General features: G+C 43.3%; 1 protein-coding gene across 3 annotated transcripts in view; it reads left to right on the top strand.

Moving 5' to 3' along the window:
- The window catches only part of NFX1 (nuclear transcription factor, X-box binding 1), a 261,059-nt gene that overhangs the window by 140,576 nt on the left and 105,971 nt on the right, over positions 1-14,512 (top strand). For all 3 annotated transcript variants that reach the window (XR_004538087.1, XR_004538086.1, XM_033930649.1), the window contains exon 16: positions 6,675-6,754. Coding sequence is in view for 1 of the 3 variants with exons in the window: in XM_033930649.1 (XP_033786540.1) it covers positions 6,675-6,754 (80 nt within the window). In the remaining 2 variants the exon portion in view is untranslated. The remainder of the gene's footprint in view (positions 1-6,674; positions 6,755-14,512) is intronic.

Raw genomic sequence — 14,512 nt, 5'->3', positions numbered from 1 at the left:
TTCTCTGATTATCTGGAGGCCTGAGAATAGATAACGGCCAACCGCTGGGTCTTGGGTGATTATAGAGAGGGTTATAAAATAAGAGTTTTCACGCTTTCCCTCTGAATGGTTCATGGATTTGCCGGCCACCAGCCAGAGATGGCTGAAAAGGTCTGGGCAACGTTGCACAGGTTGCTAGATATTCAAGCCGTAGACCCAGTTCCTCCAGAAGGTTCAGGCTGTGGCAGATACTCCATATACTTTGTCATGCCTAAGAAAGCTCAGAGAATTGGAGATCAATCCTGGATCTCAAACGCATCAAAGTAGCCCTGAGAGTTCCTCGATTTCAGATGAAGACTGTTCTGTCTGTCATCTTAGCAGGGGAGCCAGGGAATTTCTGGCCACCCTAGATTTGACTGAAGCTTACATCTCAATATTCCCATAACAGAGAAAGTTCCTGAAATTCCACGTGTTGGAGAATCACAACCAGGTCTCAGTGCTTCCCTAAGGGCTGGCAATGGTGCCTTGAACTTTCATCAAGGTTATTGTGGTGGTGGCCGATCATTTTCGCAGAGCGGGTTGGCAAGTGCACCTGTACTTGGACTATTAGTTCATCAGAGCACCATCCTCCATGGAAGGAGAAAAGGCAATAGCGGCAGTTGTGGAGACATTACAGAATCTGGGATGGATTTTGAATTTTTGAAAGAACCACTTAGTTCCGACAAAGTCCCTAGAAAACCTGGGGGTCCTAGCCGACATGCCAGAAGTCCAAGTCTATCTTCCAGAAGCATGCAAACAGAAGCTTCGGGTCAAATCACAGATCTGTTGGCAAACCAGTTCCTGGGGTCAACTTTGGCAACGATAGAAATGTTGCCCTGGATGAAGATACACATGCACCTCCTCCAGGACACCTTGTGGTCTTACTGGTCACCTCAGAGACTCCTTACAAATTCGACTTCCTTGGACAGTGGTTGCAAGAAGTAACATGAACTGGTGGCTTTGCCCACAGTCTCAAGCATGAAGGGAATCCCACTCCAGGATGATTCCTGGGTCATCCTAGTGACGGATGCTAGCTTGTTCTGCTGGGGGCTCATTGCAGTGGTCACCCAGTTCAAGAACAGTGGACTCCATCTAAGTGGAAGTGGTCTATCAACAGGCTAGAACTGCAGTCTTTACTGAAGGGCAAAGCAGTCAGTCTTCTCAGAGTCGTCTCCGACAATGCCACTACAGTGGCCTATGTCAACAGGCAGGGAGACATTGCTTAGGCAGGAGGCAAAAGCATTGTTCTGTTGAGCAGAAGCACACCTGCAGGCAATCTCTGTGGCACTTGGCCAGGATGGACAGTGTTCAAGTGGGTTATTTGAGCAGACAGATATTAGACCCAGGAGAATGGCCGTTGTCCTTGAAAGCATTCCAGACCATTGTGAGATGATGCGGATGCCAGACATTTGATTTCATGGCGACTGCAAAGAACAAAAAGGTGACTCACTTCTTCAGCCAAAGATGTGAACCTGGAATTGCAGGGCTAGGTGCCCTGGTTCAACCATAGCCAGAGACCAGGCTACTGTTTGTGTTCCCTCCCTGGCCCATGATAGGTCAGGTGATTCACCAAATAGCAAATCACCTGGGAAAAGTAGTCCTTGTAGCTCCAGAATGGACCAGGTGCCAGTGAAACGCAGACATCTTGTGCCTTCAGAAGGAACAGTCTCAGACTCCAGATGCATCCAGATTTGCTCTTGCAGGGACAGATTGCCTTAGACGATTCGGGATGCTTTGGTCTTGAGCCCACAGGCTGGTCCAGAAAGGATATTCAGAAATAGTCATCATTATTCTCCTTAGAGCCAAAAAGCCAACAATGGTTTCAGTGTATGCTAAGGCATGGGAGACATTTCAGCACTGATGCAACAGAGAAAACTTACATCTGGGCAATGCCCCAATCTCATCGGTACTGGCATTCCGCCAATAGAGCCTTGACAAGGGATTGGTAGTGGTATCCCTTAAACTTCAAGTAACAGGGCTCTCATGCTTCCAGGGCCAAGAGCTTCACTAGCAGCCCATTCAGACACAGTCAGATTCTTGAAGGGTTCCCTGAGACTGTGGCTGCTGATTTGAGATCCGTTTCCATCTTGGAATCTTATGATCTTAGAAGGACTCAGCAGGGCTCTATATGAGCCCTTACAGAAAACCTCTCTCATGGATCTATCAGTCAAAGCAGTCTTCGTGGTGGCAATTTCATCTACCAGGAGAGTTTCAGAATTTTGAAGGCACTATCATGTAGAGTTATTCCTCAGGATCATGGAAGCGGGAGTGACCCTGCGTATGGTTTCATCCTTCTTACTGAAAGTTGATTCAGTGTTTTATGTCAACCAAGAGGTTAGGTTGTCAGTATTTCATCCCACAGGGTCCAAGAAGAAAGACAAGGCCTTAAAGGTTTTGGACATCAGGAGACATTACCTTTCAGATCATCTTTTCGTGTTAATCAATCAGTCAAGATGAGGCAGACCTGCTTCTAAGGCCACCATCTGTAGATGGATTCGTAGAGCGATCTCCTCTTCCTATATTGGCTGTGGCAAACAACCACCTGTTTCGTTGAAGGCGCATTCGACAAGAGGAGTGGCCTCCTTTTGGGCTGAATCTTGGGCAGTTCCTCCCAAGGAGATTTGTAGATCAGCAACCTGATCCACCCCAGCAAATTTATCTGAAGCGCTTGCTCTCTGACTCAGTCTTCATGGTCAGCTCCATAAATAAGATATCACTGTCAGTTAGACTGGGATAGAATTACAAGGGAGGAATGGTTGAGCTCCATAAATGTTCAGACTGTTTCTTGCTTAATTTGTATTTTCTTGGATTCATTGTTCCTCTCAGAGTCTTATTAATGCTTTAACTACATTACTGTTTTTGCAGAGATTGTTTTAACATTATCTGAGCAAATCAGACTCTTGGCTTTAGGGAATTCCCCATACCCTTTCTTCTCCTGTCTTCTTCTGTAGGGCTGTTGCCAGCTTTGGTCTGAACTGAAGGGGGCAGCAGAGAGTGTAGAGAAGGAGGAGGAGTTGGAAAGCTATGATTGACATCTTCTGCAGTATGTTTGTGAGCTCAGATGGATAACCCTTTGGTTCAGCAAACCTTCCCTATCTACTGGAAAATATGTTTTCAAGGTAAAAACCTAATCTCTTTTTGGTGTTCAAACACTCGTGCTGATAAGGTACTTCTGGTTTTGTATTTTTGCCATTGGCCTACAGAGTGCATCAAAAGTTTGTATAATAATTTTTCACTTTTTTCTTCCTTGGGCAGGGAATGGGAAACAGCCTTAGCAAGTCAGGGGCTGATTCTCAGAACCTAACACCAGCGCTAGAGCCAATCAATGCTGGCATTAGGGTGCACAGTATGATAGGAGACAACATGGCTGGCTAACACTACCGCAAACAGCGTAAAAATGTAATCCTATCAATAGTAACTAAGTCATTACCTATTCAGTCCCGATGCTGAAAAAACATTGTACAAAACAAAGCTGCCCTTACTGCCATAAACCTATAGCCAATTTGGAGCTTGAGTTAGGGTGTCTGAAGAGCGATTTCTTGTTCACCAACCTGTACACTTTTCATGTGGAGCATGGGAAGGGTGACAGTTATAACTTGTTTATATGTGGGGCAGCCTTGTACCACTGCATAACGTACATGTAAGTGCCATAGCCTCCTGCTCCATTTGTATTCATCACCGTTTAAGTTTATTGTGAGTTTCAAATAATTTAACAGACATTATAGTTAAATGACCACACATTTGCTTACCAATACCATCCCTCTGACCACCTCCAGCCTTTGGTTCTGACTGAGCATGTTCCTTCTCCTTAACTTCCCAATTCTCAACATTAACATCATGTATATAATTTGCATGCTATTAGCATTAAGCATTGGGAAATTTTTTCTGTGCTGTTTCTGATGTATTTCCTGACACTGTTCCCTACAGTGTCAGAGTTCTGAGAATCAGCGCATCAGGACTCAAAGGAGGAGCTGTGAAAGATCTCAGAAAAGATTCTTCACCCAAGGTCGCCCACCACTCCCCCCCCCCCCCTATTCCTGTAATCCAGTGAAGGCAATTGGGGGGTGGGATGGAATTCTAGCCACCAGCTTCAAAGCTGGGGGGTTGGCTCCTTAAAGAAAATTTGTCAAGACTACTATAAAGAAAATTACCGGTAACCCAGAATATCGAGAGGCAGTGGCCTACAAATACTTGCAGCAGAAGGCAAAAAGAAACAGACCAGCTAGTATTAGCAAAACCCAATTTATTTAAAAGGAACATCCGAAGTGGCCACATTTTTCCTCACCAGGCTATGTCAGAGGTAGGTCTAAAGGGGGATCTAGGTACTGTTTTCCCCAGAAACCAAATTACAATCCAAACCAAAAAGTATATAAGCTTTCCAAACATAGCAGCAGCACCCCTTTCAGCTAGCAGTTAAGAACATAAGAATAGCCTTATTGGGTCAGACCAATGGTCCATCTAGCCCAGTAGCCCATCTTCACAGTGGCCAATCAGATCACTAGTACCTGGCAAAAACCCAAATAGTAGCAACATTCCATTCTACCGATCCAGGGCAAGCAGTGGTTTCCTCTGTTTGTCTCAATAACAGTTTGTGAACTTTTTCTCCAGGAAATTGTCCAAACCTTTTTAAAACCAGCTACTTTAACCGTTGTTACCACAACCTCTAGCAATGCGTTCCAGAGCTTAACTATTAGTTTAGAATCTTTGTAATGTTACTAGATTTAATTTTTTAATGATACATAATTTATTATGTTTATTATGTTAAATCCTTCCCATATATCGTATCCGAAAAAAACTCCTATATAATGTATTCTAAATTAATTTTCCTATGTACTGTTTTCCTGCCTTCTTCTATTCTATGTTTCTAGCCTAATTTATTTATTTTTCTCAAGTACTTTAGCAAGATTGTGAGCCTTTGGGACAGTCAGGGAACTCTAAGTACTTTTTCTTCATTTTAATTATCTTACTTAATTGCATCTCTTCTGTATCTACTATAAACCGCTTTGAACCTCACGGTATAGCGGTATACAAGAAATAAAATTATTATTATTATTCTCTGAGTGAAAAAATATTTCCTCCCATTTGTTTTAAAAATATTTCTTTGTAACTTCGAGTGCCCCCTAATCTTTGTAATTTATGACGGAGTAAAAAATTGATCCACTTCTACCCATTCTACACCACTCAGGATGTTTTAGACTTCAATCATATCGCCTCTCAGCTGTCTCTTTTCCAAGCTTAAGAGCCCTAACCTCTTTAGTTTTTCTTCATATAAGAGGAGTTCCATCCACTTTATCATCTAGTTTCACTATTTCCTTGAGATAAGGCAACCAGAATTGAAAGCAGTACTCAAGGTGAGCTCACACCATGGAGCGATATAGAGGCATTATAACATTCTTAGTCTTGTTAACCATCCTTTTTAAAAATAATTCCTAGCATCTTGTTTGCTTTTTTAGCTGCCACCGCACATTGGGTGGAAAGTTTCAGCGTATTTTCTACAATGACACCCATATCTTTTTCTTTGGCATTAAACCCCAAAGTGGACCCTAGCATCTGGTAACTATGATTTGGGTTATTCTTCCCAATGTGCATCACTTTGCATTTGTCCACTTTAAATTTCATCTGCCATTTGGATGCTCAGTCTTCCAATTTCCTAAGGTCTGCCTGCAAATTTTCAGTCTGCATGCGTTTTAATAACTTTGAATAGTTTAGTGTCATTACAAATTTAATCACCTCACTCATTCCAATTTACACATCATTTATAAATAAGTTAAAGAGCACTGGTCCTAGTACAGATCCTTGCAGCACTCTACTATTTACCGTCTTCCATTGAGAAAAATGGCCATTTAACCCTACCCTCTGATTTCTATCAGATAACCAATTCCTAATTCACAGCTGAACATTGCCTCCTATCCCATGAATTTTCTCAGGAGCCTCTCATGAGGAATTTTGTCAAAAGCTTTCTGAAAATCTAGATACACTATTATCAGCTGGCTTAATCTTTATCCAAATGTTTATTCACACCTTCAAAGAAGTCAAGCAAAATTGGTGAGTAACATCTCCCTTAGCTGAACCCATGTTGACCCTGTCACATTAAATCATGATTGTCTAGGTGTTTCACAATTTTATTTTTTATAATTGTTTCCACTATTTTGCCCGGCACTGAAGTCAGGCTTGCTAGTCTGTAATTGCTCATATCTTCCCTGGAACCCTTTTTAAAAATCAGCATAACATTGGCCACCCTCTAATCTTCAGGTACTACAGACAAATTTAGTGACAGGTTACAGATCACTAACATCAGGTCATCAATTTAATGTTTGAGTTCTTTTAGTACCCTGGGATGTTACCATCAAATACAAGTGATTTATCACATTTTAACTTGTCAGTTTGGCTTAGTACATCTTCCAGATTCACCATGATTTCTTTCAGTTTCTCAGCATCATCACCCTTGAAAACAATTCCGGTTCAGGTAGATCTCTTATATCTTACAGTTTTGCTATTTGCTGATCTGCTTCTTCTTGTCTCATGCTATAAAGAAAAATAATACAGGGCACTAATGATCACAAAAAAACAAACAAACAAACTGGTTTTGGGTGCTGTAGAATCTACTTTAGAGATAACATGTAATATGTTTTTTCTCTGTTCATTTGAATTTGCAGTTTTCCATTCCTGTCATAGTGAAGAAAAGTGCCCACCGTGTACATACCTCACTCAGAAATGGTGCATGGGAAAACATGAAGTAAGTACTAGCTTTTCATTTTAAATCTGTTCATGAATTTTCATTGCATAAAAGCATAAGATATGCCATGCTGTGTCATAAAAATGATGCAAGTCTGGCATCCTGTCTAATAGTGGGCCAGTCCAGGTCATTAGGAAATAGTTTGGAGATCCAAAGAATTAATAAATTTCTATCAGTATGAGGAATAGCTTTCTGAGGTCTAGTTGGTTAATAATTATTTAGGAACTGGTTTTCTAGGAATTTGTCCACTTTAAAACACAGCAGACAATAGTCCATGATACATAATGCAATGTATTATGGTGAGAGTTGTTATGTATGTGAGTCTGATCTCTGAAAGTTAGAATGGCAGACCCGGAGATGTTGAAGCAGAGAAGTATATAGACACATAGGGGAAAAGTGACATAGTAGAATGAGAAGCAGGATTTCCTGGAAGGAGACCATCAACTTGGTGTGGCAGAAAATGATCTTGTAGCTGAGCTGCTCTCTGTGATAACGTTATCCTGTCACACCAAGCATGTTTTTCCAGAGGAGTATGTCCAAGAAGGAAAGATGAGAATATTTTAGGAATGTTAATAACTGGGTGACTGGTATAAAAATGGCAGACCTTTTTCTTTGCTTTAAGTGTGATTATAGAGAAGGTTGGAGAACAGCTGGCTGTCATGATACATGTGAGTATATACATCATAGGAAGGTGCAGAAGGAAAGTTCTAGAAGCAAAATTTTGGACTTTAGGTATGAAATTAAAATTCAGAACCTCCATGGTCTATAATATGCACTGAGGTGGGTAAAGCTGCATACAAGGTCCTTTCCTGCTTGTACTATACCCCAGAGAGATTATATAAGATGCACCCACAAGCATCAGATCGGTGCTGGCGTTGTCACTCCACCTTGGGGGTCATTTTTTCATATATGATGGGGAACAGTGGTTGCTGCTTTGTCTCAATTGTTGGGCAAGCCAGTGGGAGTTAATCCCCAAAGTTGTTTATTGGGCTTGTATAATGTCTGCCCTTATAGATGGCAAACTAGATTGCTCAGGCTGGGACTGGCAGCAGCTAAATGTTTGATTGCAGTATATTGGAAAAAAGAGTACAGTGCCAGGAATCTGATATTCAATATGCTGGGGAAAATGGAATTCTGTGTTGCAGGGGAGGAGACATAGGCATCCTGGGACTGTCTGCCAAGTCTCTTCCCTGAAGAAGCCCTTTCTGGAAACGTCAATCGCTCCTCCTAAACTTACTTGCTCCACTTCATCACTGACGCTGAAACCGTGGATTGAAGACAAAGTTTTATTTTATTTTTCTTTCCAGCTTATGATTTATCTTTAATCTTATCTATTGTTTTGCCCTTTGTCTTTGTTTTGTTCTATTTCTATCATTTAAATTTCTCCAGAATTCTACTGTTCAACGGCTCCCCCTTCTGCTTCTATTCCTTTCTCTCCTCTCTTCTACCTTCCAAAGTATTTAGATCAATGCTGTCTTGTTAAAATGTTTATTTTATTTTTATTTTTCCTCTAACTCTACTTTTCACTTCTCTATTACCCTCCAGGTACTTTAGTTAGATTGTGAGCCTTCGGGACAGTAAGGGAATTTTTCAAGTACCTTTCTTATTTCTAATCTTAATGTATATTTTCTGTAAACCGCTTAGAACCTAACGGATGTAGCGGTATATAAGAAATAAATTACATTACATTACATTACAGAGAAAAGGGGTTATTATGAACAATCAATAGAAGCATGGACAATTCTATCCCATAAATTAGAAACCTTGTGCAACTGAGGGATGGGAGGGAACTTCCACTTCCGGACTAGAGATTGCTTTTGATCTTCATATTCTTTTCATATCAATTTTGGATAAGGGGTAGGGGGTACTGGAAGGGGAAATATGTTATAAGATGTTTGAGAACAAAAGAGGAGGCACTGGAGATGTCAAGACCAACCTACAGTTACAAATACTTTATTAATAGTTTGTCCAAAGTTCAATAACAAGTCCTACGTGCAAAACAAATGTAGTCCCGACTAGGATCCTATTTTCAGAGACTTCATCACCTTCCTCAGGGGATAATAAGGGACTTGTAATGCTCTGCAAACAGTGTGTATAAATGCGTCAGCATCTCTACTTCAGAAAAGAAGTGCCAAAAGATGTTTGAGGCCTACTGATTCAGCGAGCTGTCTCTTGATTTCTTTTGGTGTTTTTGTTGAAGGATTTAGAGTTTGGCGGCTTCTGGCATTTTGGAACTCCTGAAAGTGTGGGAACTCCCTTATTATCTGGTTGAGATTGTGTTGTTGCTGAAAAATTTATCATTTTGTATGCATTGTTGGGAATTTCTAAATGGCTTTATAAGACTTGCATATGTATCATTGTGAGCCGAATAAGAAAGAAGTTGCATCATCGGAGGCGGGATAGCCTATCAGAGGCCCTGAGGCTGCAGAAGGGAATTGACCTGCTAAAGCTACGGAGGAGAGAGCGGTGCAGCAGCTAATCCAGAATAGTGTTACCGGGAAGGTTTGAAAAATTGCCTGGTTTTTCAGGCTTTTTTTTCTTTTTTACTTTCTTTGGCTAGAGTCAGACACAGAACTTTAGGCTGTGCCAAGTCAAGCCGGGGAATCCACAAGCTGGTGAGAGATTTTTTTCAAAAAATGTTATGAGTGGCAGTGTCGGCGACAGCAGGATTTGTGACTGCAATGACAGCCAGGTACGGGGAGGAGGGTTGTGCCCCGAATCGGAGAGGCCGATTTTTAAAAAATGCACATCGATTTGAATCGATTCACCCAAAGTGAATCGGTGAATCGATTCAAATCGGGCAGCACTAGTATTCAGTGATTTACTTACCTTGAGGGCTTATACTCACCTGGATTTTTTGATCACCCTGCCCCATCACTTCTAGTTTAAAGCCCTCTTCAGTAGATTATCAAGCCTGCTGGCAAATACACTTCTTCCTTTCTTTGACAGATGTACATCATCCCTGCTCAGCAGCCCTTTGGAAAATTATCCCATGGTCCAGAAAGCCAAAACGCTCTCGACGACACCATCCTTGTAGCCATGCATTCATCTCCAGGATGCGAGCTTCTCTGCCCTGGTCTTTACCCTCAACAGTTCACCACTTTGGGACCTAACTTCAGCCCACCAAGTTTGTTCAAGAGCCTCCTATGAGGAACCATGTCAAAGTCTTTGCTGAAATCTAAGTAAATTACATCTAGCATATGTCCTTGGTCCAATTCTCTGGTTGCCCAATCAAAAAATTAAATCAGATTCATTTGGCATGATTTACCTTTAGTAAAACATGTTTCTTCGGATCCTGTAACCCATTAGATTCTAGAAATTTCACTATCCTTTCTTTCAGCAAAGCTTCCATTATGTTTCCAATAACCAAAGTGAGTCTTACTGGACTGTAGTTTCCCTCTTCATCTCTGTGACCATTTTTGTGAATTGGCACCACAGTCCCCAAGAACAACACCCATCTCAAAAGATTATTGAACAAATCTTTAATAGGACTCTCCAGAACCTCTCTGAGCTACCTCAATATCCTGGGATGGATCCCGTCCGGTCCCATCGCTTTTTCAACTTTCAATTTTTTGAGTTTTTCATAAACACTTTCTTCCGTGAACAGTGCGGTATCTACTCCATTCTCGTAATAAACTTTGCCAGACAATCTTGATCCTTCTCTAAGATTTTCTTCTATGAACATAGAAGTATTTGTTTAGCATGTTTGCTTTTTCCTCATCACCCTCCACATATTGGTTCATAGTAACTTTTAGTCTTGCAATTGTATTTTTCATTTTCCTCCTTTCACTAATATATCTGAAAAAAAGATTGTCTCCCTTTTTTACATTTTAAGCTGTTTGCTCTTCCACTTGCACTTTCGCAAGTCATATCTCTCTTGACTTCTTTAAGTTTCACTTGGTAGTCCTTTCTGTACACCTCTTCTTGAGTTTTTTATATTTCACAAATGCCAACTCTTTTGCCTTTATTTTCTTCACCACTGGTTTAGAGAAACATATTGGTTTCCTTTTTCTATTATTTTTATTGCTCCTTTCAGCTTAGACCATTGATTTTCCACTTCTCTTATGTCCTCCATTCCTAACAGCTCTTTCTTCAGTTACTCTCTCATTTTATTAAAGTCCATACATTTTAAATCTAGGACTGAGTTTTGTGTGGCCACCCTCCCCTTTATCTGTTATATCGGACCCAACCGTTTGATGATCACTACTTCCCAGGTGGGCACCCACTCAAACATTAGAGATACTCTCCCCATTTGTGAGTACAGATCCAGTATTGCTTTTATCCCAGGACAAGCAGGCAGCATATTCTTGACTGATGGGTGACGGCACCGACGGAGCCCTGGTACGGACAATTTTAGAGTGATTGCACTCTAAGAACTTTAGAAAGTTCTAGCTAGGCCGCACCGCGCGTGCGCGAGTGCCTTCCCGCCCAACGGAGGCGCGCGGTCCCCAGTTTCTTAGTTTCCGCGGAGCTAAGAAGACGCGTGTTCCAACTGCTGTTGGAAAATTTTTTTCAAATTTTTTCTCGCCTTCCCGCTCGCGCGTTATTTTCTTGTCATGATTTATTCACCTTGTTGTTTTCTTTCTTAAAAAAAAAGAAGTCCATTTTTTTCGACTTTTTTCCGGTCGGCCCCGGCGGGGCCTGTTGGCACCTTGCTACGGCCGTTTTTCCCTTCATGCCCCCTTCACCGGGTTTTAAGAAGTGTCAGCGGTGTGCACGTCCTATTTCTCTTTCCGACCCACACAAGTGGTGCCTTCAGTGTCTGGGTCCGGACCATAGGGCAGAAACGTGCACCCACTGCAGTTCTCTCCAAAAGAGAACTCTAAAGAATCGCCAAATTCAAAAGCGAATTCTTTTCGGTGCCGCCATGGAAGTTCCCCCGGCATCGACACTGACATCTTCTTCCAAATCGGCACCGGTGACTTCAACACCGCAAGATCCATCCCCGGTGTCGCACCCTATGGGTAAGCAGGCTAAGAAGCCATCCCCTACTGTCCTTGGCCCGCCAGTCGAACAAGCAGTGAGCCAAGTCCTGCAGACTGCGCGTCGACCCCGCAAACGCTCTGCTCCTATTGAAGTCACTGCCTCTTCATCGGCATCGACTTCTCCGGAGCGTCAAGCTGCACCGCAGGTACCGAGCAAGGAAAAAGCGGTACCGGTGCCATCGGGACCGTCTTTGGATGAGAGAATAGCATCCATCCTTCAGGTCCAGCTTGAGGAGCAGTTACAACACTTGCTCCCGGCTCTGCTGACTCCGAGCCTTCCAGTGTCGGTACCTACTGAGCCTTCGGTGCCGATTGTCGAACAGCCTGTTTTATCGGCATCGACGTTGTCGGCACCGCAAAAATCTGTTTCTATGCCTGTTCTCTCGGCGGAACCAAAGTCTCTTCGACGCACTGCTTACTCGACTTCGGAACCGGTACCGTTCTCTGACACCCGTACCGCTGTACAATCACCCGGTACGGTGTCCATGAGGTCTGGTAAATCGGTACGCAAAACCAAGCACACCGAACCTTCTACCCCACTTTCTCAGGGCCGTCTTTCATCGGTACGGGACCCTGATTTGTGGGATGATTCTGATGACCCCCTCGGTACCGAGGCAGATTATTCCTCGGAGGAGGATGTTACATCGGTGCAAGAACCTGCTGGTAAGCCAGAGCACTCGTCCTTCACCAAGTTTCTTAAAGAGATGTCGGACACCCTTTCCATTCCTCTAGAGTCTGACTCTAAAAAATCCAAAGCATTTCTTGATGCTTTGGATTTTGACCAGCCTCCGAAAGAATTTTTAAAGTTACCCCTCCATGATATCTTGAGGGAAACTTTTTACAAAAATTTGTTAACTCCTCTCACCGTTCCGGGAGCCCCTAGGAAGCTGGAATCGCTTTACAAAGTGATTCCTATTCCAGGGTTTGACAAACCCCAGCTGCCCCGTGAATCTCTGCTGGTGGAGTCCACCCTCAAGAAATATGCAGGCTCTAGTGTTTATGCCTCTGTCCCTCCTGGCAGAGAGGGGAAGGCCATGGATAAATTTGGTAAAAGACTTTACCAAAATGCAATGCTGGCCAACCGTTCAGGTAATTATGCGTTTCACTTTTCTTTTTACCTGAAACATTTGATTCAGCAAGTCTCTTCTTTTCTAATCTAATCTAATCTAAATCTTGGGTTTATATACCGCATCATCTCCGCAGATGGAGCTCGACACGGTATCTTCCTGACCGTAAGCTTCCTGCATTCCAACAATGCACTTCCAGTCTCCTGCAACTCAGGAAGTTTATGGTCCAGTCCATCTATGATACTTTTGAACTCACATCCCGAGCCACGGCTATGTCTGTAGCGATCAGATGTTTGGCATGGCTCAGAGTCTCCGACCTTGATGTGAACCACCAGGACCGCCTTGCCAATGCTCCCTGCCTGGATGATGAGCTCTTTGGAGAATCTATGGATACCACCACTCAAAAGCTCTCTGCCCATGAGATGAGGTGGGATACCTTGCTGAAAAATAAAAAGAAGCCTCCTCCTCCTCGTCCATTTAGACAGCAGCCATCATATCAGAGGCGGTTTTCTGCTCGGCCAGTTCAGCCTCAACCTCCACAACTTCGGAGGCAGCGGCAACAGCACCAACAAGCACGTCAGCAACAGCCGCCTACCATAAAGCCTGTCACTCAGACTAAGCCGACTCAGCCCTTTTGACTCCCTTCTCCTGGGCATTGCCAGTCTCCCTCCCTCCTGTCCTCTTCCACAGCCCATAGGAGGTCGATTAACCATTTTTCACTCTCGATGGGAGGTCATCACCACCGACCAGTGGGTGCTCTTGATCATAGCCCATGGTTACTCCCTCAATTTTCAGACTCCTCCACCGTTAAGCCTGCCAAAAGAGTCTGCTTCCAACAAGTCTCAGTCCCTCCTTCTCGCTCAAGAGGTTCAATCCCTCCTTCTTCTCAATGCCATCGAAGAAATTCCTCAAGATCAGCGAGGTCAGGGATTTTACTCCAGGTACTTTCTAGTTCCCAAAAAGACCAGAGACCTCAGACCCATCTTAGATCTCAGAGATCTCAACAAATGTTTGGTCAAGGAGAAGTTCAAAATGCTCTCTCTTGCCACCCTCTACCCTCTTCTCGCTCAGGGCGACTGGCTATGCTCCCTCGATCTCAAAGAGGCTTACACACATATTCCTATCCATCTGACGTCCAGGCAATATCTGTGCTTTCTCATCAATCAACATCATTATCAATACAAGGTGCTACCCTTCGGCCTGGCCTCCTCTCCCAGGGTATTCATCAAATGTCTGATTGTGGTAGCGGCCTATCTCCGCTCTCACAACTTTCAAGTCTTCCCTTATCTGGACGACTGGTTGATCAAAGCTCATTCCCCTCAGGCGGTTCTGCTTGCCACCAATCAGACTATTCACTTCCTTCGACTGTTAGGGTTCGAAATCAATCTACCCAAGTCTCACCTCATTCTGACCCAGCGACTTCAATTTATTGGAGCCATTCTGGACACTGTTCTGATGAGGGCGTTTCTTCCATCCAACCGCCTTCACGCCATCCTCCATCTCTGTCAGCAGGTGTTTCAACAGATTACCATCTCTGCGAATCACATGATGGTGCTATTGGGACACATGGCTTCGACAATACATGTCACCCCCTTCACACGTCTCCACCTGCATACTCCTCAATGGACCTTAGCGAACCAATGGTCCCAGGTGACGGATCCCTGTTCACAACACATATCTGTGACCTCGTCTCTTCGACAGTCGCT

The sequence above is a fragment of the Geotrypetes seraphini genome, chromosome 2 (genome assembly GCF_902459505.1).
Source record: "Geotrypetes seraphini chromosome 2, aGeoSer1.1, whole genome shotgun sequence".
NCBI classification, from domain to species: domain Eukaryota; kingdom Metazoa; phylum Chordata; class Amphibia; order Gymnophiona; family Dermophiidae; genus Geotrypetes; species Geotrypetes seraphini.
The sequence above is the reverse complement of the archived record's forward strand: the minus strand, read 5'-3'. Positions and strand labels throughout refer to the sequence as shown.